The sequence below is a fragment of the Pungitius pungitius genome, chromosome 18 (genome assembly GCF_949316345.1).
Source record: "Pungitius pungitius chromosome 18, fPunPun2.1, whole genome shotgun sequence".
NCBI lineage: Eukaryota > Metazoa > Chordata > Actinopteri > Perciformes > Gasterosteidae > Pungitius > Pungitius pungitius.
In genome coordinates, this window is record NC_084917.1 from 15,428,888 (window position 1) to 15,452,816 (window position 23,929).

Consider the following 23,929-nt stretch of genomic DNA (forward strand, 5'->3'; position numbering starts at 1 on the left):
GACACCGTCTACAATGGGACTTAAAATAGGAAACGATTTCGGTTTTAGTTCATGACGTATTCGAGCACGATGTGCTCCCAAACAGATTAAGTTCCCCCCATAACACGAAGACCTTCGTTCTTGGTTTGCTGTTCAATAGGTAATTGTTCATTTGTAGTTAATGGTGCTTGTTGATTTTGTTGCTAAGTGACGCTACAACGTTGACCGTAGTCCAATCACTGTTAGGGAAAGACATCACATGCTTTAAACTGACCAACCAGAGAGACGCTAGCGTTACTACTACCTGTTGAGGTTTATCAAAGTCTGTAGACCTCGCGTTATTCTGCATCTAAACAAACCCCGAGATTCCTTCAATGAAACATACTTTCAAGTCTTGATGAACATCTTTTGGTTTTTCATATGGTAAGAAGGAGAACTTGTTTCTCAATTGAATAGCTAGCAAAGCTACTGTCGGGTGGTATTAAGCTAATGCTACTGTCAGGCTAACGTGTAACATTACATATATATAATTTATATATAATAGTTTGTTTACAGTTAGTGATTTAGTGTGTTTTGCATGCATTGACACATTTCATATAACCCTGCTGACTACTCAGAACTCAGGTCATCAGCTCAACAAGAATGACTATTGTGGATGTGAGCTGAAATACTAAACCATTGTGTCTCATAGAGGAAAGCCATGAGAACTCGCTCAAGTTCTCCTCCAATCCATTTGCACATTGGGGAAGACACACCGGTCCACGTGCACGTGAAGAGCAAGAGGACGACCCAGGTCAGAGATCTATAGATGTGTCTCTAAAAGGGATGTCTTTGTTTTTTGCTCGTTTCACTTTTCCTTTTACTGTACATGTGCACTTTTTTAAGATGATCTTTTTGATAATAATCTGTTATCATCGCCTTATAATAAGTTATGTCTTCTTGAAAATCCTAGCACTATGTCCTGTTAGTGCACACCTATTCTCACGCAATGTAGTTCAGCGTCACGGCCTAACAGATGACGATGACATGTTGCTGCACACATGTGTTTTTAAGGGGAAGACCCAGGTCAACAGAGTTAACCTCCTCCCCACAGCCAAGGTCAAATCTCGGGTGCCATGGATACCACCAGGAAAGGCCTCGGTACGGGACGCTTCATACAAGTGGGAGGTAAAGCAATTTAGACCATATGTACACCCAAATCCCGTCCTCTGTTTTCCTCTGTCATTAGTCTCCGTTAACGTTTCATTTGAACCAAGGGGCCAACACACTGCCTTGAGATCGCACAAGCACTCCCTGAACCAGGAGCTGAACGGTCCCAGTCTGTGCTGCGACTAGCTGACCTCACCTCAGAGGAACAAGAAGAAGGGCTGCACGGGCGAATCAGCCAGTATGAGAGGAAGATTGACAGCTTACTGACTGAAGTCAGCTCTCTAAAAAACGAGGTCAGTTTTTCCTCTGCATCGTCCTTTCCTTATTAAGTCCCCTTTGGACTTAAAAGCTGAACTAGATTTTAGTTTTTGATCCATTTTCATTGTTTATTTTATTGGGACTATTATTCTAAAGTGACAAATGTCTTGAACTGAACTTAGTTTTTCATTTCAACATGAGAAAACATATCATAACATATCTTCCCTTTAACCTGGCTGTGATACTTTTGCTTTAAGGATTAGGATTTAGGATTAAATGTACCAGATTGGCAATTCATTCTACACAAAATAACACATTTTGGGAGAAAATGCTTGAAATCTTCTAACTTTATTTGAAATCAAAGATAAAATCTCTCATTTCCACTATGTTTTTTCTCTCACTCCAATGTGACCTTCATCTCTGAGATATTTCAAGGATTTTTATAGAGCGGGATTAGAGATATTGCTCTTGCTGAAACATGAAGTGAGAATGAGGATGAAGATATAATTAACTGACTGAATGATGGCTCAAATGTAAACAAAAATGCATACATTATTATGAATAAAGGTTAGTTTTATCAAATACGGCTTTAATAACGCCTGGAGTTCACCAAGGAGTATGGCTACCGACTCCACAGTTGTGTGTGCAGGTGGAGCTGCGGAAGAAGGAGCAGCTGCTGGAGCGCCAGTCGGAGCGGCTGAGCGTCTCCCAGCGCGTGATCGCCGACCAGGAGGAGGAACTGGCTGAAGTAGCCAAGGAGCTGGAGGAGACCGAGCGGGAGAACACGCACCTACGGCAATCCATGGAGAAGATGCTCGAGGAGACCGACCACATCAGGCAAATATCGATCTGCCCATCCTTTGATTGAAGGGTGACCGTGCACTCCACTCCCCCAGGCTGGGCCAAAGTCTGCGTTAATAGGCACTGGCGCCTAAGTGTCTATGCAGTACAGGGGAGCTAATTGGACTCAGCTGGGTGCAATGATCCTAGTGGGGATGGGATGGTGTCCCATTGATTTTAGATTTCCTATGACAGTCCCATATGCAGAATATGTTACAATAGAAGCTACATTTGGAGGTGCACCAGGTACTCGATGATAAATAGATCTGAATGCTGCCTTGAAACGGGGGCTGTCCTTACTAATGTGTCCCATGGATGTTTGGTTTCCACAGGGGGCGCTGTAGCTCGGCCCTGATGGCAGAAGCCGAAGGTTGAGTTTTTAAGGGATTTGCCACTTAAGGCTTGTGCACTGGGCTTGCCATGGTGACAGTGGGGGATTTTTTGCAGCCTGTTATTTTTTAGATTAGATTCAACTTTATTGTCATTACACATGTACAAGTACAGAGCAACGAAATGCAGTTTAGCATCCAACCAGAAGTGCAGTAGTAAGTAGTACAAGTATACAGATAATAATAAGTATCTTACAGATAGAAGTTATATAATATGGGATATGCAGATTGAGGTATCATGTACACATTATACAGATTGATTAGTGCATTTAAATATAGGTAGACTATAAGCAGGAACTATAAACATAATTTACAAAAGGCAAATGGGCATATGATAAGTTAGGTAATACAGATTGAGTAAGCGTTAAATAGTGCATCATAGTAAACAATAGCTGCCTAACGTTACTAGACTAGTCAAATGTTCAGTGCATAGTTTTTAGTGCAAACAGATTCCAAGGTGTTTGAGTGCAGGAAGGTCCAGTAGTGATGGTGTACAGTCTTTGGTCAGTGGGGGGAGATGACGAGCTGAGGGGCTTGTGGTTGGGGAGTGGGGGTGGAGGTTTGCATGTGGAAGGGGGAGAACGGGCCACCCAATTGACTTTGAAAAGCTTTGCATTGTTTTTGATTCTTGAACCAGGACACATTTATTAAAAGTTGGTATCCCTCCTATTGGAATACTTTTTTTGAAAGACTTTACCTCTTTTCATCACCCCGTGGTGCGTGTGCATGTGCTACTTACTGTAGGTGAGTGAGTAAGGCACACTGTAATCGTCTTGTCTTTGCAGGCGCGACGGGGACGACATGCAGCAAGACAAAGATGCTCTGCACAGGAAGCTGCTGGAGGCCGAGGTGGACGGGACAGCAGCTGCCAAACAAGTCTCAGCCCTGCGAGAAACGGTTTCCAGACTGTGCGGGGCTGTAGGCGGTGTGAGTGTCACTCGTGTTCATCCATAAATGTTTACACTGATATGAAATGAGTTCCCACAACCTTCTTCTGTAACCCTATTTCCTTTCTCCTGTCTGTCTCTGTGTTGGCTGCTGAAGAAGCTCTCCCCCTCTGACTCTTCGGTCTTGGACCGTCAGAAGGAGCTGCTGCTACAGAAACTGGAGACATTTGAAGCGACAAACCGAACTCTGCGCCACCTTCTCAGGGAGCAGCACGGGTCCCAGGTAATGTGCGTAATGCCTCCTCCAACGACACACTAGATCTGTCGCACTGGCTCACTCTCTTTATGTTTTTGTGACTCCTTGGTGGACGGCTGTTGGGCAGAAGGAGTCGCTCCGATGGTCCGAGCAGAAGGATGCATTGCTCCAGAGACTGGCAGCCACGGAGGCAGACAATGCTGTGAGTTGGATAGAACCTAAATCTACCACAATATTTTGTCTAAAATATATATATGTGTGCGTGTGTGTATAAATACAGCTTTTTTCCCTCTACAGCATCTTGTGGTGAAACTTCAAGAGAAGGACAGAGAGGTTAATCAACTCTCCAAACATATAGACACTGAAAAGGTACTGACAGCACAGTACTGTGACCGTATTTGTGACACTTTCTGATTCTAACCACAGCTCTGTGGAGCTCTAATTTCAATTGTACTGTGTTTTGCGAAAACAGCACAATGCAAAGAGCGCAGCTGATTTGTCGAAGAGTCTGGAGTCGACCAGAGCTCATTTACAAGGACAGCTGCGGAACAAAGAAGCTGAAAACAACCGTCTCTCTGTGCAAATAAAGGTTTGTCATAGAATCTGTGGGTCCTAGCATCAAGTGTTCTCCTCCACTGTTGTCCGTGCTATGAACGTTATGTAGTTGATAAATGAAGCAGCGGTTGATATTGTGCTTTACAAACGTAGAGCATCGACACCGCAGCCAACATAAGCCTTGGTTCTCTCCTTTCCATTGGTCCAGAACCAGGAGCAAGCAGCCAGCCAGCAGAAGGGGGTAATGGAGCATCTGAAGGAGCAGCTGGTGAGGCTGAAGCAGCAGGCCGGTGCTGACCGGGAGGCTCTGAAACAGGCCACGCGGGCCCAGAAGCAGCGAGCGCAGCGCAGCGAGGACACTGCTGGCCAGCTGAGCCTCCAGCTACTGGACCTGGTAGGGCCGTGTCACAGAGCACAGTGCACTACAGCCGTGCATTGAATATACACACAATGCACCGGTGACTATAATTCATTGCAACATCTTCACCAGGTGCTTTTGTCAATAATTAGATCACCATATGTTAAAGAAGCACTTCAATTATTACTGATTCTTCTTCTTGGTTGTGGTAGTTTCAGGTAACCTTTCAAAGAGCCTATTGCCCCATCTCTCTCTCTCTCTCTCTCTCTCTCTGACCCACAAAAATGGAAACACTGCCATTTTCTATTCACTCCTATGAACAGGAGAAGCAGGTGGTGGATGCACTGTCAGCAGCTGAGTCCTGGCAGAGTCACCATGCTCAAGAGGTGAAGGAGAGGAGTAAACTGGAGACTGAAGTGTCATGGCTGAACAGGTAACTCCAGCTCTGGAGACAAGAATGTGAATGTTAGTTACTGATGGGCAGGTGCCACTGTGTATGGCAGGTCCTGTCATTAGTGTATGAATGGGTGAGTGATGTCATGTAGTGTTAAAGCACTTTGAGTGGTCAGAAGACTAGAAAAGCGCTGACTGAGGGTTTGGTTCTGTCCCATTGGCAACATGTGGTGAACATTTCACCTTTAGCATCTTTTTTTAAACCTTTTATATACAATATAAACAAAATAGCAAAAACCCTTCGAGGGAATGGCCAAGGAGGATCCCTCCATCAGGATGGACAGTGTAAACAACATAAAAAATTAACAATATGTTTAATGCATGATAGAATGATTGATTTGTCAATTCTGTAAAGTATTTTTCTCAAACCATGTAACAGTGTATAGTTGATTGTTAGTTCAAATGCTGCAATTGTTGTCATCTAAAGGTAAATATGACAGATGTTGTGGTGTGTGATGCAGCCGTATAGCAGAGGTGACTCAGCAGCTGCAGACTGCAGGGGACAAAGGCAGAGCGGAGAGAGAGGCTCTGCTGGACTCCTTGCAAAGACTGACCACAGAGACCACTGCTGCCCAACTGGAGAAGCAGTCTCTCAAGGTGAAAACCCAAAGAGCACTTTTATTAAATGCTACCCTGATCAAAATGTCATTTCCCTTCCCCATTGTCTTTCCCATTGACTTCCACTTGCTCATGTGACATTCGGAGGGTTAAGTGTGAAGAAGAACGTGTGTTCCTTTTAGGCCACATCGTCTGCAATGGAGGAGAGGCTAGCCTTGTCTCAGTCCGAGCTCCAGCAGGTCAAAGTCTCAATCCAGCAATATGACAGCCTGCTGGACAGCTATAAGATGCAGGTATTTAACACACAATGCAACACTGTGACATTTGTATGGCATCTTCATTCAATCAGATCAAATGTATTGTTAACAAATCTTTTGTGATGTTGAACTGACCAAGAGTTAAGTCAAACTTTTATACATACAATAAAACACGTAGATGCCTTCACTTAGATGTCCTCACTTTGACATGCACACTTAGACACGCACTTAGAACTATGCAAGGTTAATAGACATAAGAAATCAAACTCCTCTTAAATGATTTACTTTGCGCAGGGAGCCCCTTAAAGCTCAGGCAAATTGTTGCTATTCAGCTGCCTAGAACGACCTGGTACATCAAAATATACAGTTAAATGTAACAAATTAAGAACAAGAAAGAAAACTGTACGCACATTGAATTTGCTCCTAAAGGCTGTAGTGCATTACAAATGTCCACTATTATCCATTCCATTATTAACAAATGTTTAATAATAACTGTATAGAATAACTGGTTTGTTATTTCTAAAAGCAAAAAAGGTCAAGCTGAGACAGACATGCCTTTGCATCACGTTAACGGAGGGAACCGTGACTTAAATGAAGAGAAGAAACCCACAAACAACTGGAGTCTCTTAGTACGACTTCCAATGGGATGCTTAGAATTTAGAGTTTTGTCCAAAGAAATGGCCAGATTTTTATACTATATATATATATATATATATATATTTATTAAAAGCTGTATCAGTGGTTTGAGGCTCAAGCCACTAGTTCTTCTTTCCAGGTTGGGAAGACCCGGGCCGAAGCGGATGACTACCGCGCACGGCTGGCTCGGGCGCAGCAGGAGGCCCAGCTGGTGCGCAGGGAGCTGGAGCAGGAAGTAGAGGCGGTGCGCAGCGAGCTTCTGGGGCGGCTGGCGGCCTTGGAGCATCTTCCCGAAGCCTTACGGCGCTCTGAACTCCAGCTGCAGGAGGCACAGGACAGGGAGCGCAGCCAGGAGAGACGCAGCACGGAGCTCAGCGCCACCTTGACCGAGCTGCACATGAAGGTCAGCAGGCGATGCACGCGAGCTCCATCTAGCATCACCAAATAATCATTTATGGTCCATCTTTAGGTGCTGATTGGAAATACATTTTGGGAAATGTGGTTTTTAATTTTGAATTGAGGTTAGACTGCAGTAGCACTGAAAACAACATTGGTATCAGGCCACTATCAATCTCCAGGGTTAAGGCTAACCTTTGCCACATAGTCTTTTCAATTTTCCATTTTTTGCTACAATTTTGAGTCTGTCACAATATGTTTAAACATTAATAAAAGCAGTAAGTGGGACATGCAGCCCAAGTTGTGAGATGAAGGACCTGTGTTGTGCAAGGTGGAGACCCAGTGCAGCCAAGTAGAGCTTCTAAGGCAGAAGAACAAGGTGCTGCTGGAGGAGAACCGACAGCTTCAGCAGCGCGTGGAGAGCTTGGAAAGGTCAGACACCACTTGCTTTCCACCATCTGGCTTTGCCGTTGGTTCAGATCAGTCTCACCTTGTAGGACCCACCTCTATTGGACAGATCATCATGATCCAAGTTCCCATAATCTGAGGGGTTTTGCTGATGTTACCAGATGGAATATAGTTGCCATGGAGTCAGTGATTAAGCTACTAGCAGTAAGTGTATGATGTGCAGCGAGTTGTCTGAAAAACTTTAAAAATGTGATTCTCATGCAGGTTCTGGAGCATTAATACATGTTTCTATATTGACTATTGCTGTTTATTCTCAATGACATCAGATGCGATGATATTGTAAGTCTTACATAACACTATAATATGTGTATCCTGTGTGTTAACGAGTTAGGGCTCTAGCTAACTGTTCGTTCTCGCTGCTCATTGTTGCTGAGGCTGTCCAGTGTCATCCTACAGAAAGCTGGGTGAGACTGGCAGTCAGAAAAGCGACCTTCTCGCACTCATCGCCAAACGGGAAGACACCATCCAAAGCGAACAGCGCCGCCTAGAAGAAAAAAAGAGAGAATGTTGCCTCTTGAGCCGACAGCTGGAGGAGGCTCTGGGGGAGGCTCACCAACAGGTCTGAATGTTTACAGAACACAATAGTAGATCCTCATTAGGAGGGCATCAGAAAGCCTCTTCGCCCAGTACTTATGTCCAGTGGGTCATATTTATCTCTAGATGTCAGAGAGCAGAGGCCTTGCTGCCACCAAAGAGCGCTCCACCCAGTACAAGATATTGGACCTAGAGGCTCAGCTTAGCAGGACTACGTCAGAAATCAATCAAGTTCGACGCAGCAAGGAGGAGGTGAAGGCCTCCAATAACAGTATCTAATATCTCCCGTGTGAGGATGTCTACAACCTGTGTATTTATGACGCTCAGGTGGAGAGGCGGTACCAGAGCCGACTACAGGATATGAAGGATCGTCTGGAGCAGTCCGACAGCACCAACCGAAGTCTCCAGAACTACGTCCAGTTCCTCAAAGCCTCCTACGCCAGTGTGTTTGGGGACTTGGCCTTAGACAGCTCACTGCGCACCGCCTCACCCGTCTGACACCCGCCTGTCAGCGCTCTGTTATAAGCTCTCATTCGCTGCTTTTAACAGGAGTTGTAATATTAAAGGCCTTAAATGAAGGATTCTAAAATGTCTTTAGTGGCTTTCCACCATCTCATGTAAACTCAGGGCATGATATTCTTAAGACAAAGCATTTGTTAAAGATCTTGAAGATTCATCTTTCATTTTACTCGTGCGTATTTTACCCAGTGCTTTAATGCACCATCGCCTAGTACTTTCAAGGCTCAAATGTTGATCCTAAAACAAATGAACGTGGTTGGGACCATGACCACCTGGCTATTTACGATGTATCAGCTCATCGAGCTGTTTACCTTCCAGCTGACAGTAACGAACCCACACTGTCTTACTACGTAAAGAGAGAGACATCATCTTTGTCCTAATGTTTGTGATACTGTGAACAACCAGCAATGAACTGCTGGCACAGCTGGTCAGATGAAGGGGCCGCTTGGTGAAACATTGTGGTTGCCCTGATGACATTCCAGAGCGTTTATGGTTCACAGCGCTTCATCCAAGCCGCTGCCTTAGCGTCGCTCCCATCGGGATGTTTAAGACTGCAGGAAGCCAGTAAGCCGACCAAAGTCCAACTAGAGCCTTCCAGTGCCACTCCTCCACTATGCAAAAGTCAGTCATGACACACTGAACAAAAGTAAGGCGTTGTTGTATAAAAAATGTTATAGACATGAAGGTTTGGATCTGAAAGTTAGTGTTTTATTTGTCAAAATCAATAAGAATTGCTCCTCTTCATCACCCCTTTAGTCTTATTGTCAACTCACAGAGGTAATATTACCAGTTAACAGACCGGTAATATTACCATGAGATTTACTAAAAGTATTGATTTGTGTCCTTGTTTACATGTAAACAATTCTGTTGCACATTATGTGGCTCTATGTGCTTTATTGTATTTGTGCTCTTTGGTTGTACAGAACTGAAAATTGGCATTGATTTGATGGCAAATTGATAGCATTGGTGCTATCACAGGGCAGTGTGTGTCAAAAAATCCTTTTGGATGTACAGTTTCCTACACTATATTATTGCAATAGTTGTTGCTTAGCCATCAAGTGTATTCATTCACTGAATAATTGATGCCCACTATGGGTAACTTTTAAAAGCGTCAATAAAACTACAATGTTTTTCCAGCTGATCCAAACTTTTTTTTTTATCATCTCTTATTTTCTTTGGGTTGTATAATGAGTGTACGATCTGGAAGATCAACATCAACATTGTGTATAAGGGATGAGTTTCCATCCTTCAATGTGTGTACATGTTGAGATGTTCTGTTGTGGCCAGTACACCTGTCTTTAGTCTGGGGGGGGAGCAGCATCAGAGCCAGGGACAGTAGTAGGCTTAATAAACTGGTTAGGATGGCCTCGTGGTTAGGAAGAACTCGTCCCAAGGTCAGAAAGAGGAGATGATTCCTACCCACTAGTGTTTGGTTAAATCTTTGCATTATTGTTTAGTTAAGTTCATTTCATTTATTTTGAAATTCTATTTCTTTGTTTATTTCTTTATGTGTGCGATACAAAATAATTTGTATCCCTAGGATTAATAAAATAACTATCTAGACCTAGCACCACCAATAGAGAAGAAGCTGTCTTATCAATCAGCGCGTCAGTCAACTTCAAAATAATTAGTATGAAGGCTAAGATGAAGCGTCCTACTACTAAATGTATGTTTTACTTAATTTTATGAAAGGGTAGTTCAAAATGGGAAAGAAAAATAATTAATTAAACTATGTCATCAATAGATGATGTATTTTCTAAAATCCTTTGAGTAATAAGTTGAACTCTCACAGAGACTGCAGGCATGGTAGCGCAGCTTCTAGGAATAGGACCATAACAGCCAGCCCTGAATTGATTAGCACTTATTATATTATATGTGACTAACAAAGCGCCTGAGCAGCAAGTACTGCGTGATTCTGGTCTGCCTTAAACACAGTTTGTATTACAAAGGGTATTTGTGTACAATCAAGATGGATGTGAAAGTCTTAAACTGCTTAAACAGATATTTGGATATTTTGGTTGATGATGTGGTCTAATGATGCCAAGCCACCCCACTATGCTTTGAAGTTTCGGGCCCATTCGGTAGCCTTCGGGTCTTTCCGTACAGCTGCAGAAAATTACGTCACAGTTGATCAAAAAAGCAACCCAGAGCTCAGCTTCGCATCTTTCTCCGTCGATCTGCCTGGACAAGAACCACTTCTTAACCTCTGTCGAAAACCCACCGAGGTATGAAAATGATTCCATTCAGACTCAATTGGCCTTTTGCAAACGGAAACATTGCACAATGTAACGTTAACTTAGTCCGAGCTGCGAATGTGTGTTTCCTGTCTCCGCTGCGGCTGCGCTAGCACAGTGGCTAACGTTAGCTGCGGGCGTTCCTTTAACGATTATTAGGGTGCGATAGTTGAAATAACGACGGAAAGCCCACTGCGTGGCCGATAAACGGTCAGTGGTTTAACTTAACATCGTGTTATGTTTGCTCTGTGTTGACATTACTGTTAGCCAAACGACACCAGCTGGCTTTAACATCCATCAAGCTGCGTTGCATTCAAACGAAATAGTTGATTAACATTGATTCGATATATTTTACGTCCGCTAACACAACTATTGTATTTGCTGCTTTGAAAGCGCAACGTTAACTGTATTATTGTTCTGGTTTATCGTGTTAACGACAGCGAACATAACGGGACGTTAACCCATGGGGTTCTTCAGGAGCGGCTAGCAGTCCACTAGCTAGTTAGCCCGCTAGTTATTAACGCTAGTTTACAACGTTACAACTCAAGACACCGAAACAGATCCACATAGATGCATGTATAGTCGTTGCGTCAGGTCCTGAATCCCAGTTTGTGAATCGCCTCTGTTGACTTGGTGAATGAAACAGCAGTAGGATGAAAATGGCCTGGTTACGTAGGCGGCTACATTGTTGTCGGCCATGGCGGAGAGGGAGCCGCCCAGTGAATACCTCGGGACAAATGGCTCCAGCTGTCGGGCCTCTTGTTACTGTGCAATAACCCAAAGACTCGCAATGTCACGGTAATCATTGGCATGTGTCCTCTGCTGTAATGCCCAAATACATGGGTCATTTGTGAACGGTATGAAAGATGTATTGTCAGCGGATACGAGGAGACTCTACCCGGCTACGATAGGACGATGGTCGGTAAAGTCTTTACGGTTGTGTAGGTGAATCGGTAACGAAAAGACGCCACTTCACACTTCTGCTACTGACTGTCCAGGAGACGGACTGTGTCAGGGTGGTGCCAAGTTCTCCACGTATCAACTGCCCCCACTCCCGAGAGGGCGTCAGATAGAAGGCTGCAGTACACTGGCTACGATCACCATGGGAACAAAAGTACCATCGTTACTGATCACGTTATTAATCACGTGGAAAGAGCCCAGCTTATATAATACATGTTCTCTTTCATATCTATAGTTCCATGTGATTTACTGCGTTAAATAGCATAGTCCAGAAACGCTCCGTGATGCTCATATTGTCATGTTGGTCGGAGCAAGTTGATGTGCATATTGATCATCCAGGCGAGAATAGATGAGCCTTTTCTAAGCTCATCAAAGTATAAACAGACTTAAAAGTATATGAGTGGAATGTACGAAAGCTCATTTTGATGTTTTACAAGAACATGAAAGCTAAATGGGACAGCTCTTTGAGCTGTACTACCTAAAATAGTTGGCAGATATTTCCACAGTAGATTCTAGGTCCCTGTAGTCGGCCTCATTTGAAATGGATGATCCTATTACTACTCGATTACATGTTGTTTCGGAAAATTATAGAATATTCTTCCTCATGTTATCTTTGGGCTCCTTTTCATCTACATGTTTTTCATTTACAAGATTACACCCCCCACCCCCCTCCATCCAATAAGTGTTTTTAATTCCATTGCTAATTTCTGGCATAACTGGACTTTGTCCCCGGCCATGGAATGCAAAGGCCTCGCCATGTTTGGGACCAGGCATGCATTTGTGTTGTTAGAAGAGCACTCAGAGAGGGTGGGGTCAGTCGTTTCTGCAGGGTCAGCTCTGCAGCCATTTGTAGTCTGCCTCTTTTGTTTTTCACTTGAATACCATGATATAACTATAACGCCCCGATTTCTACAGTAAATACAAACCTACATATTTCTTCTCTCTACACCCAAATTACATTTTCAATAGTAAATCCAGTCTGACTATGACCCAGATCAAAATAGATTGTGTGTTAGGCCTCTAGATACTGCACAGGCTGCAAACTCGTTTTACTGCTCTCTTGGACTACTTTCCACACATTTTGAGACTTGAATGGAAGAGTCTCTTAAATATGTAGTGCCTCTTGATGCATTGACCTCTGAAACATTATCATGATAAACTTCCAATATAATGCTTGCTGTGAAAGCATCTTTCTATTCTGATTATGCTCTGATGGCCTCTTATTGATTGATTATTGATGTACGATCAATGTTATGCCCCCAAACAGCCGACCATTACTAGACCCAAACTCAAGGTAACCTCCATGTCTGTCTCACTGTGTCTCTGTGTGTCTGGGTTTGCATAGGAGAGGGGATGATGATGTGGGATGGGAGAGAAGTGGAGGGAGGAGAGACGCATGGGCTGGGCTACAACTTGGCTCGCTTTTCTGTACAGCGTAGTCACTGCAGGTGCAATGCGTCTGTCTGTGCTGCGGAGTAGATGAGCCTTCACCAACCGATTGTTAAGGAGTGTACTCCAGATGTACCCATCTCTGGCGACTAGGACTTCTCAACAACAAGAGCCACGCTGAGCTGACAATCCAGGCTAGACATATCTGATGTGTGTATGATTCGTTTCTTATTTTCATTCAGTCAAACTACCAACGTAGGGCTGTCTGTATGACAATGTATTTTCTTGTCATTTAATTTCTATGTCATGCGGATTTGGTAAGTGCGTAGTGAATTGTTTATGTGTTTGTTGGACTTTTCTCCTGAACCAGGACTGTCCTGCCTTAGCAGTGAGTAACCCTACAGCATGTCATCGGTTAGTGTGGTATTCTTATCTTAAAGGGAAGTAGAATACGCTATTGTGTTTTTTTTAAACCGTATAATGTTTTCTGCTCCAGAAAACGTTGGGATTTGACTGGTTATCGGCCCAGTAGAAGTAGTTTAACTGACAGGCAGAAGCTCAGCAAATAATATTCATTTGAGACTTGGAAACCCTGATGTAGGTTATATTTGTATTAACTGAAAATCAGTTGGTAGTTAAATGCTACACATTTCGCTGACTAACTACAGTTGCTTGAAATACGTTGCTGATTTAGCTCTTGGACGTTAATGTGTACATGTAGATCTAATATAACTTCTAAGATGTCTTCATGTTGGACTACTTTGGTGAAGGCATTGCCCTGTAAGTCTTTTTGCTGTTTGGCACAGCAAATGATAGTCAGCTGCACGTTGTCCACAGAATCAGTTTAAGGGGTTTTCATGCTAACTGTTCCTGAGTAGGAAGGGGACGTGACTGGTCTCATTTCCCCCAGAAGCCTTCAGCCTCCAACTCCCATTATAGCGTCAGCAGGACCTCAATTCATCACAAATGGCTCAGCATTTGGGCGTTGCTGGGTAAATGACTTCATCTCTGATGAGGATTTAGGGAATGTTAATGGGATCAGTAAAACTGATGGAAGCATGCTGCACTTTCTAAGATGGGCTTGAATGTCAGGCTTTTAGCCTGGCTTCATGGTAACTTTGCCAACGGGCTTCAGCTGTTTATCAAGTGGAATGACTGGAATTCCACCCTTCTCACTGCTGAGTGGTGTAGCCGGCTGTTAGACACGTTTAAACCCCGAGAGTCATATCGATCACAAGGCTTTTCATGAATAAGCTTTTCATGAAGCTATCAGGCAGCAGGGATGTTTATTCTTTAATGCTCTTCTATAATGGGAATGTGTTTGCATTGTTTCCAGAGAGAGTAGCAGTACCTTCTGTTGCTCTACCCATTAAGTGGACTTTGTAATGGGGATGACTTTGAAAGTCACATGCTGCTGGCATAGTTCCCAGTACCTGACCAGCATTGCATTCTTAATATGCCTGTTAGCGGAGGTAAAAGGTGAATTAGGGTTATATAACTGCACCCATCAGTGAAATAGAAGTCGGTAGTATCAGTGTGTGTGGGTGTACCGCAGCGAGGTGAAGAGAGAAAGCTGTTATCTACTCATCCATGGTGGGACAAAGTGCTATCAGCAGTCACAGGGCTGTGAGGTCATGTGACACAAGCATGATCGCAAGCAGTTTGGTGCCCTATTCTCCAAAACACCAGGGGGCATACAAACAAAGCAGATTTAGCATAGAATATTCTCATCTTCATGGACTAATTTATTTCCTTAATAAAATCTCTAAATAAATCAGTCAAATTCTTCTTCTATAGCATCTAAAACATATCTTTTTAATAGTCAGGGGGTATTCATTAATTCAATTTATTTATATATATCATTTTTGGCATTCACATCTGAAATGGCCTGAGCGAAGCAGTTGCCTAGTAACAACCATTCGGCGGTCCACAAAATAGCGCCACAACTGCCAGTAGAGCCTTTGTACTTGATACACAATAACTGTTGACGCCAGCTCCTTCTGAAATGCATAATTTAATGCAAAGTTCAAGTTAATAGGAATAACTAGAAGACTAATCAAGCAAACATCTGTTACCACTCAGATAACAATGTGGAGACCAAAAGACAAGTCACCTTCACAAAGAGTCACATATATATACAATAATACACTTAAATTACCCCTAAATGATGTTTTGGTTAATGCCGTATATTCTCGTTATTTCCAACTTTGAATACTCCCTTAATTTCGCAACCCTAATTGTGACTGCTTGAATGGTCTGCTTGATCACACCGCTAGGGAGGCCAACTATTTGTGGAAGAGTTCAGTGTTCTATGAAAGCTGTTAAACTAAAATACAGATTCCCGCGTCATCCCAGTTTGGATGGCCCCTAATTGATTGCTGGGACTGGTTACGAGCAGGTAAACTAACCCAAGCTGGCAGTGTGGCATTGTAAATGTCAGCCTCCTCTTTTCCAAAGAGCTGCGTCTCATTTTTCTCAGACATGCGGTCTATCTATTGTTATTGGTATTAGTCTTCTTCTATCCCTGCTGCCCATAGCTCACTTCTGTAGTTACTTTTTCCTCTAATCATTCTCTCGTAAAAAATCTTCTTTTTGAAAATGGCGGAATTATTATTATTATTACTCACATTTCTGGTTACATAGCATAATTCAATTTATTTCAATTACATTTTTTACGATAGAATGAATCAGTTTGAAGAGAAATATGACCATTGATACAACCCGTCATTAGCGGACTATAAGGACGCGATGATGGCGCCCTTATAGTGGTCGCAGATCTCCACAAACGTTGGTTTGCCGGTGGAGGGGTGAACAAAGTTGTGGAGGCAAATACGGGACAAATATGTCCTATCAAAAAATGCATTGAAAAGCAGCAGTGGCGATGCACGGGACAAAAGAAGTCTCTGATAAATAAATAAACAAACCAATGACTTTCATAGACAAAGACGTCCCTCTCTAGGTCGTCTTCAACAAAAAGCGTTCTTCCACCTGGTGTTCTGGAGGTGAAATGCTTTGCAACACGCACAAGGCTTTTAGAACCGTGACTTGAAACGATTCCGTCGACACAAGACGGTGACGCATGTTCCAGCCTTTAAGCCCCAGTGCCCTGGGACAAGCTAGGAGATGGGGGAGGGGTACCTCTGTCCTGCTGACTGCTCTAATCCATGCATTGAGGGTAGCCATGGACCACGAGTCTGTTCCACTTCTATTCACGCTCTTTTTCTCACGTTCTGCTTTGTCAACAAAAATCCAATTGGTCTACATTGGACATCACACGTCACACATTCTTCACAACGTGCATCCCATCACCCTTCGTAGAAATTAAGCTAGTTTCAAGGGGTTGTTAATTCAAGGTTGCTAGCTAGCCTAGACGTTAGCCACAGTTTGAGACCCCGAAGGGGGTCAGAGGCCCAGTGGACTAGGAAGCTGACTGCAGCGCTTCCATTGTGTGTTGAAGCCTAGGAACTATTTGCATGCATGAGGAATTTCCGGCTCCCCACCCCCGTTTGGCATTCGACCGTTTCAGCTGCTGGCTCTGGTGGCTCAGCTTGGGACAGGATGGGTTTTTGTTTTGTCTTTTTGCAGCCTGGCTCATAGTTCCAAGCTTGTCTACAAACTATTCCTTAAATGTATAGAAAATTACAAATGTTTTAACTCACGAGTCAACTTAGGCTTGGTGATTGTTTTGTGTTTTTTGGCATATTGATAAAATCCAGTACCATCTATGTACATTATGTGACATAATAACTGCTTATGATATGTGTATCATAAACCTTCACAAATAGCTGGAGTCAGCGATCACATATTCTTTTTAAAGCCCTTCTGCTCTGCTCCTCTGTGTGTGTCTGTGTCAGTCATAATGCATCTGGGAAACAATGTTTGAATATTTAATTCTGCTTATTATGTCCACAATAAGTATCCTCACTTAATTTCTAGTTACTACCACCATCAGTGTATTTTCTGTAATATAAAAAGCTGGTTCTGATTCTCATCATGGTGTGTTTCCAGAAAATGGATACCGCAGGGGCTAAAGTGCTGGAGACAGCCGAAGACATCCAAGAACGCCGACAGCAGGTGCTGGACCGCTACCGGCGCTTCAAGGAGCTGTCCATTACGCGCCGGACCAAGCTGGAGGACTCTTACCGCTTTCAGTTCTTCCGCCGGGATGCCGACGAGTTGGAGAAGTGGATCCAGGAGAAGCTGCAGATCGCCTCTGATGAGAACTACAAGGACCCCTCCAACCTGCAGGTACGCCAGGCTGCTTTCGATGTTTTCTTGTGTACATGTATTTGGATATATGTATTCATCCCATGTCTCTTCATGCTAACAGGGTAAGCTGCAGAAACATCAGGCCTTTGAAGCTGAAGTTCAGGCCAACGCCGGGGCTATCATCAAACTGGACGAGACTGGAAACCTTATGATCAGCGAGGGACACTTCTCATCTGATACCATCCGAGTAAGGCACCCAGTGGCGTTGGTGGTCCCCCTAATATGCACATTCCTGTCCATTGTTAAACCTGCTCTGTCTGATTCAGTCGTACACGCCTTACCGGACACAACAAAGACCCATAGTTACAAGTGTCAATACGGGAGAGTATATACAAGTAGGTGTGGAGCTGCTGTGGACCATGTGTCATGTGACTCTTGAGTGCCGTGAACATTTTTCCAGAGCTGGCTCTTGGTTGAAAGCTGCCCCCACTGTTGTTAAGTAATGAACTACAGTGTTGCCCCTAGGTTTACAGTGTTTGGGGTGGAGGGAGCTCAACTGGTTTGTCTGACTGCTTTAAACAGATGACCTATCACCTTTCCAACTCTACAATATCCTTTTCTATTTATTTATTTTCATACTAATTAATTATAGAGGGGAAAACTATATGACATCAGGTTTTGCCCTTTTTACATATTTTCATATTTCCTTCTGCGCTCCTCTCCACTGTGCACTCACATTAAAGAATCCGTCTCTCCCTCCCTCCTGTGCTCTAGACTCGTCTGGAGGAGTTGCATCGCCTGTGGGACCTTCTGCTGCAGAGGACAAAGGAGAAGGGAACGCGTCTTCTGCAGGCCCAGAAACTGGTCCAGTACCTGCGAGAGTGTGAAGATGCCCTGGACTGGATCAGTGACAAGGTCAGGTTCACATGGGAACATTTTTATTATGAAACTACGGTTCTGTTTTTGTCTTGCCTTTGGCAGAGTCAAGAAACTCTGTTTTCTGTTTGCGCTTAAGATGCTCTAATTCAAGTTTAAAACAAACTAACAAAGACAAAATAGCTGTACTATTTAAAATGTCATTGTTGAAAGCTAAATAGAGGGTACCTACTAATTTGAATGGGTAATGTTTGTCATCAATAGGAAAACATTAGATTCACTGGTAACTAATAAAGAACTAAATGAGTAGAAATGAACTCTGACAGCAACAACAAGCTATAACTGGAAGTGCAGAAATAGTCTTCAAGTTGACTAAATTGTACGGCCTTCCTTTTCAATTTAAATGGCTTCAGATGTTTGATGTAAATGCATTTGCCTCAATGTTTTTCATCTCTGTTCACATGTAGGAGGCCATGGCCTCGTCTGAAGAGCTGGGGCAGGACCTGGAGCATGTGGAGCTTCTGCAGAAGAAGTTTGAGGAATTCCAGACTGACCTGGCTGCCCATGAGGAACGCGTGAACGAGGTGAACCAGCTTGCAGCCAAGCTGATCCAGGAAGCCCATCCTGAGGCTGAGCTCATAGTCCGTAAGCAGGACGAGGTCAATGCGTCCTGGCAGCGCCTGAAGGGCCTCGCACAGCAGAGGCAGGGCAAGCTGTTTGGGGCAGCTGAGGTGCAGCGCTTCAACAGGTAGACCCCATGTCACAGCCTTTACCCAATTTCTGTCTCTGTTCAAATGTGGACACTTATCTGTCTTTGTTTGTTGATTTTAACACAAATGGTATTAAGACACAATGTCAATACAAACTCGTATTCTTGATTCCAACAACAGGGATGTGGATGAGACAATCAGTTGGATCAAGGAGAAGGAGCAGCTGATGGCCTCTGATGACTTTGGACGTGACCTGGCCAGTGTGCAGGCCCTGCTTCGCAAACACGAGGGGCTGGAGAGAGACCTGGCTGCCCTGGAAGATAAGGCAGGAAGATGCTTTATGCTAACATGCTAACATCAACATGCATACAACCCAGGACCCTGATATAGAACTTTTATCTTTGTCTATTTTCAGGTCAACACACTAGGTGGCGATGCAGAGCGCCTACAGCAGACACATCCCCAAAATGCTTCACAAATCCATTTGAAGAAAGACGAACTCGTCACCAACTGGGAACAGATTCGGACTCTGGCCGCTGAGCGCCACGCCCGTCTCAACGACTCCTACCGGTAAACTCCCAATACTACGGTTAATATGGAATAGTCCTACTCTATGAAAACAGCGATTTCTCTGTCCGTAGAGGTTTTTGCGATGATAAATAATATCCTTATGTACTTTTAAATTTGCTCTTTTGGGTTCAATGTAATTGCCTTTGAAAAATATACTATTGAAACAATACTAGGAGGTTTATACAGATTGGTTCTGTCCCTTTACAGAACAATGCATTCTTCTCAACATGCAGTACAGTCAGACTCCCAACTATTAGTACTCTTATCAATAACACAGACTCAGGAAAATATGCAGAATTGTGGGCGTGGTTACATTTTTACAGTACTTTCAGTGGCCCATAATTCCAGGTCTGATATTCAGTTAAGTGTAGGGTACTCCTTCAGTCACAGGATCAGCATTATGATCCCGGTTCAACTGACCCACATGTCGAAATACAATTTTTAATATTTAAATTATTATATAAATTGATGGATCAATAAATAGTTACTATATACTGGTTAGGTGAATTTTTCTTCGGAACTCATCACGTGTGCCCTCTTGTGATCTCTTTTTAGTCTGCAGCGTTTCACTGCAGACTTCAGGGATCTGACCAGCTGGGTGACGGAGATGAAAGCCCTGATCAATGCTGACGAACTGGCCAATGACGTGGCCGGAGCTGAAGCTCTGCTGGACCGCCACCAGGAGCACAAGGTATAGTCTCTTCTCTCCTTTTGGCTTTTTCCTATTTCAAATATAAAAAGCAATGCATGGTTGTCTTCTTGTGTCCCAGGGAGAGATTGATGCTCATGAAGACAGTTTTCGCGCCACTGATGAGGCAGGCCAGGCCCTGCTTAATACAGGACACTACGCTTCTGAGGAGGTCAAGGAAAAGGTATACTATGCCATTCTTTTGGGTGGTTTTCTGTACCAGCACACCCACATGTAACTTGAGTTTCCAGTTCACCATGTTTAGAATGATTTGTTGTGTTGTTTGTAGCTGGCCATCCTCTCCGAGGAGAAGGAGTCCCTGCTGGAGCTGTGGGAGGTCCGCAGGCAACAGTATGAGCAGTGCATGGACCTGCAGCTCTTCTACAGAGATACTGAGCAAGTTGACAATTGGATGAGCAAACAAGAGGTAAAGTGGCTCGCCCACTGACTGACCACTGAGCAATCAAATATGTGTATTCTGATAAGCAGCCGTAGTCGGGGAAAATTATGTGATTCAGAGAAGTTATTTACGCAAAGAGAGGAATGTGGTCAGTGAGAATAGAACCCTTAACCAAGAAGGTTCATTCTTACTATGGACACTCAACACCAGTATGTCGCATATGTGCAGAGACCGTGGCGATTATTAAAAGCAGTAATGTGAAGCTCTGCTAACAGACAAAGAGCAACTCTTGAGAAAAATCATACTCACTCACCTTTTGAAATGAGGACCGGGTTATATCATGAAACTCCCAGCATTTGAATATATGGTCCAACAAAGCTGCAAAGAGGGATAGAGGTGACACAAGTGGGGTTTCACTTCACACCCGATGAACTGAACTTAAAGTTGGATGGATCCGTTCAGTTTACTGTTTGTTAATTAATTCGATATTTTAAGATAACATCAATCCTTTGAATAAATGTTTAAGTGAGAGATAAGAGATATTTTAACCCAGACGTATTCACTTGAAACAAGAGAAGATTGCTTATTATTAATGAGTCTTTATTATTTATAATTGAAAAGTAACAATATACATTGAGATATTGTTCAATTGAACTCTCTTTATCTGATTTGACAGTCAGTTGTAGACTTTGTACAGATGTCACTGTTTATTCATAGTGGCTATTTCAATAATTATAGGAGTAAATCATCAGGCAAGTTAGACATTTCTGTGATGTCCCGGACCTTGTTGTATTTGAATCCAATACTCCTGGTCTAGTTGATGGGATGAACCTTGTTTCATTGTTTGTGGATTATTTAGGCCTTCCTCCTGAATGAAGACCTCGGTGATTCCCTGGACAGTGTGGAGGCACTGCTGAAGAAACACGAGGACTTTGAGAAGTCCCTGAGTGCTCAGGAAGAGAAGATCATTGTAAGTTACTCAAGGTCGTCTACTTCCCCACACATTATGTCATTGAAATAAGGTTGCTACTCCATGAAAGATATTTTTGTACATCCCCAGGCCCTGGATGAGTTTGCTACAAAACTAATCCAGAATAACCACTATGCCAAAGAGGACGTGGCAACTCGCAGAGATGCTGTAAGTGACACTCTTGTCTGTCTCAACATTCCCTTTATCAAAACTCAAATATGAGCCCTGAATGCTAATGCCACGGGCTGGATTTTATCGTCAAGTCTCAATACAACATGACATCTCTGCCTTTTCACACTTGTAGCTGCTCAGCCGTCGCAACGCATTGCATGAGCGCGCTCAGTCTCGTCGCGCTGCCTTGGAGGACTCCTTCCATCTGCAGCAGTTCTTCAGGGACTCTGATGAGCTCAAGAGCTGGATCAACGAGAAGATGAAGACGGCCACGGATGAGGCTTACAAGGTAGTTTGTCAATGAGTGGCAGAAATGTTTTCCCCTGTTTAAAATGTTTTTGCACATCCCCACATTATGCTCTCTTTTTCTAACATTTCCATTCTCCAACCTCTGTGCTTCTGCTCTCTTGACAATAGGACCCGTCCAACCTGCAGGGCAAGGTGCAGAAACACCAGGCATTTGAAGCTGAGCTGTCAGCCAATCAGAGCCGCATTGATGCCCTGCAGAAGTCTGGCCAGGAGCTGCTGGATGGAAAGCATTATGCCTCTACTGAGGTGGCTGGCCGCATGGAGGAAGTGAGCTCCCAGTGGAAGAAACTACTGGAGGCCACTGAGCTTAAAGGTACTGGCAAAGGAAGGAAAGAGGGACTAGATTTGTTTTCATTGAAGTACAAATTGAATATAGAACATTTTACAATCAAATATGGCAGTACTACTTTATGTCAGCGTGGGAATGATTACTTTAATTATTTAGGGATTCTCACTGAGATGTCTTTTTCATGAAATATGTTCACAACATATATGAAACTAAACAACTGCATTAATCAAGCAAGCAGAGTCAAGAAATACAACTACAAGAGTCATAAGATAAGCTCATGGCCGGTTTGCAGTTCTTCCGTTCAGAAGGTGCCGACATACTGAGCGTTGCTATTAGGCGTCAGTTAAACGCGTTATTAGCGACGTTAACACAAACCTATTTGCTGAGTCCTTGTTTACCTGGAATGTGCAGTTTTATTTTGTATTGCAATGTTGTTTTTCAGTCAAATAAAACATTTGCATTAAGCAAGCCAATCCAATTTTCCATGTTGATAAGAGCATTAAAATGAAGAAAAGAATATGGGAAAAAATAAATGAAGGGGCATTTAGAATAGATGAAAATGTGTGATTAATTTTGAGTTACTATGACATAAATTAATCGTGATTTAAATATTTTAATCGTTTGACAACACTCATTAGGACATAAACTGTTCTTCAGCTCACCTGATTTGTCTGCTTTAAATCAGTTTTCTTAACACCAGTGGACTGTCTGGTGTATAGCTCTGGTGCGTTCAGGTGTAATCTTGCAAAATGTAGCTTTGGAGAGAAATTTCAATAAATCCAGATGGTTTTTTTTTCACATCCCCTTCAAATAGATGTCAGAGTGAATCCTGAGCTGTTTAACTTCTTAGCACTAACTATGAAACTAAAACTTCCAAGATCTTTTCTTTCATAAATCAATAAAACTAATTTCCACCTATGCTGACACATAAAATAAAACCATCCCCGATGGTACAAGAACACTGAGTTTTGATTGTAAATTAGATTTTTTTCCTTTTCTCTTTAGGCATCAAGCTGCGTGAGGCCAACCAGCAGCAGCAGTTCAACAGAAATGTCGAGGACATTGAGCTGTGGCTGTACGAGGTTGAGGGCCACCTGGCTTCAGACGACTACGGCAAAGACCTGACTAGTGTCCAGAACCTCCAGAAGAAACATGCTCTGCTGGAGGCCGACGTGGCTGCTCACCAGGTGCCCGATGTTTGCGTTACATCCTCAAAGCATTCTTGATGCTAACTGACTCCAGCCTTTTTCCATTCACATTAATTAAATGGATATTTTTGTTGTTGTTCTATACCAGGATCGCATTGACGGCATAACTATCCAAGCCCGTCAGTTCCAAGAGGCGGGACACTTTGATGCTGACAACATCCGCAAGAAGCAGGAAGCTTTAGTAGCACGTTACGAAGGGCTGCGTGAGCCCATGGCTGCACGAAAGCAGAAACTGTCCGACTCTCTGCGGCTCCAGCAGCTGTTCAGAGATGTGGAGGACGAGGAGACCTGGATCCGCGAGAAGGAGCCTATTGCTGCCTCTACTAACAGAGGTAGATCTTCTTTGCTACATTTACTCATATTATATGAATGATCTCATTCACGGTTTTCCTTGACAGAGATGAGCTGGAGGGAGGATGCTTTGCTTTCAGTTAAAGCACCACCTTCAGATGTT

At 43.4% G+C, this 23,929-nt stretch overlaps 2 protein-coding genes across 9 annotated transcripts in view; both read left to right on the forward strand.

The window, feature by feature from the left end:
* The first annotated feature begins 168 nt into the window (after nt 1-168).
* On the forward strand, nt 169-9,628 carry odf2a (outer dense fiber of sperm tails 2a). 3 transcript variants are annotated; one of them, XM_062558893.1, is made up of 19 exons: nt 169-402; nt 671-772; nt 1,033-1,146; nt 1,236-1,421; nt 2,036-2,223; nt 3,401-3,542; nt 3,663-3,785; nt 3,886-3,960; nt 4,056-4,127; nt 4,231-4,347; nt 4,522-4,707; nt 4,995-5,104; nt 5,586-5,721; nt 5,865-5,975; nt 6,679-6,978; nt 7,303-7,403; nt 7,836-7,998; nt 8,100-8,225; nt 8,301-9,628. In XM_062558893.1, the coding sequence occupies exons 1-19, from the start codon at nt 400-402 to the stop codon at nt 8,469-8,471; spliced, it is 2,526 nt and encodes an 841-aa protein (XP_062414877.1). In that variant the 5' UTR covers nt 169-399; the 3' UTR covers nt 8,472-9,628. The 3 variants fall into 3 exon arrangements, with proteins under 3 accessions (XP_062414877.1, XP_037341328.2, XP_037341330.2); XM_037485431.2 differs by having other exon boundaries at nt 171-402; nt 3,660-3,785; nt 6,715-6,978; XM_037485433.2 differs by having other exon boundaries at nt 171-402; nt 3,660-3,785; nt 3,889-3,960; nt 6,715-6,978.
* A 956-nt stretch (nt 9,629-10,584) lies between these two features.
* Nucleotides 10,585-23,929, forward strand: part of sptan1 (spectrin alpha, non-erythrocytic 1) — a 30,208-nt gene continuing 16,863 nt past the window's right edge. For 5 of the 6 annotated variants that reach the window (XM_037485624.2, XM_037485625.2, XM_037485626.2 and 2 more), the window contains exons 1-16: nt 10,585-10,717; nt 17,084-17,323; nt 17,406-17,531; nt 18,059-18,199; nt 18,628-18,908; nt 19,051-19,195; nt 19,286-19,440; nt 19,996-20,131; nt 20,211-20,312; nt 20,418-20,555; nt 21,388-21,498; nt 21,589-21,666; nt 21,803-21,958; nt 22,087-22,291; nt 23,273-23,454; nt 23,564-23,807. In XM_037485624.2, coding sequence (XP_037341521.1) covers nt 17,087-17,323; nt 17,406-17,531; nt 18,059-18,199; nt 18,628-18,908; nt 19,051-19,195; nt 19,286-19,440; nt 19,996-20,131; nt 20,211-20,312; nt 20,418-20,555; nt 21,388-21,498; nt 21,589-21,666; nt 21,803-21,958; nt 22,087-22,291; nt 23,273-23,454; nt 23,564-23,807 — 2,437 coding nt within the window. In that variant the 5' untranslated portion in view covers nt 10,585-10,717; nt 17,084-17,086. Of the gene's footprint in view, nt 10,718-13,124; nt 13,286-17,083; nt 17,324-17,405; nt 17,532-18,058; nt 18,200-18,627; nt 18,909-19,050; nt 19,196-19,285; nt 19,441-19,995; nt 20,132-20,210; nt 20,313-20,417; nt 20,556-21,387; nt 21,499-21,588; nt 21,667-21,802; nt 21,959-22,086; nt 22,292-23,272; nt 23,455-23,563; nt 23,808-23,929 lie in introns of those variants that run through there. The other variant, XM_037485628.2, reaches the window with a different exon arrangement.

Excerpts from the sequence above, each read along its gene's own strand:
- odf2a (XM_062558893.1), top strand. Across the intron at positions 5,976-6,678 it reads TGGACAGCTATAAGATGCAG|TGGTTTGAGGCTCAAGCCAC; the intron begins GTATTTAACACA and ends AAGCTGTATCAG. Across the intron at positions 7,404-7,835 it reads CGCGTGGAGAGCTTGGAAAG|AAAGCTGGGTGAGACTGGCA; the intron begins GTCAGACACCAC and ends GTCATCCTACAG.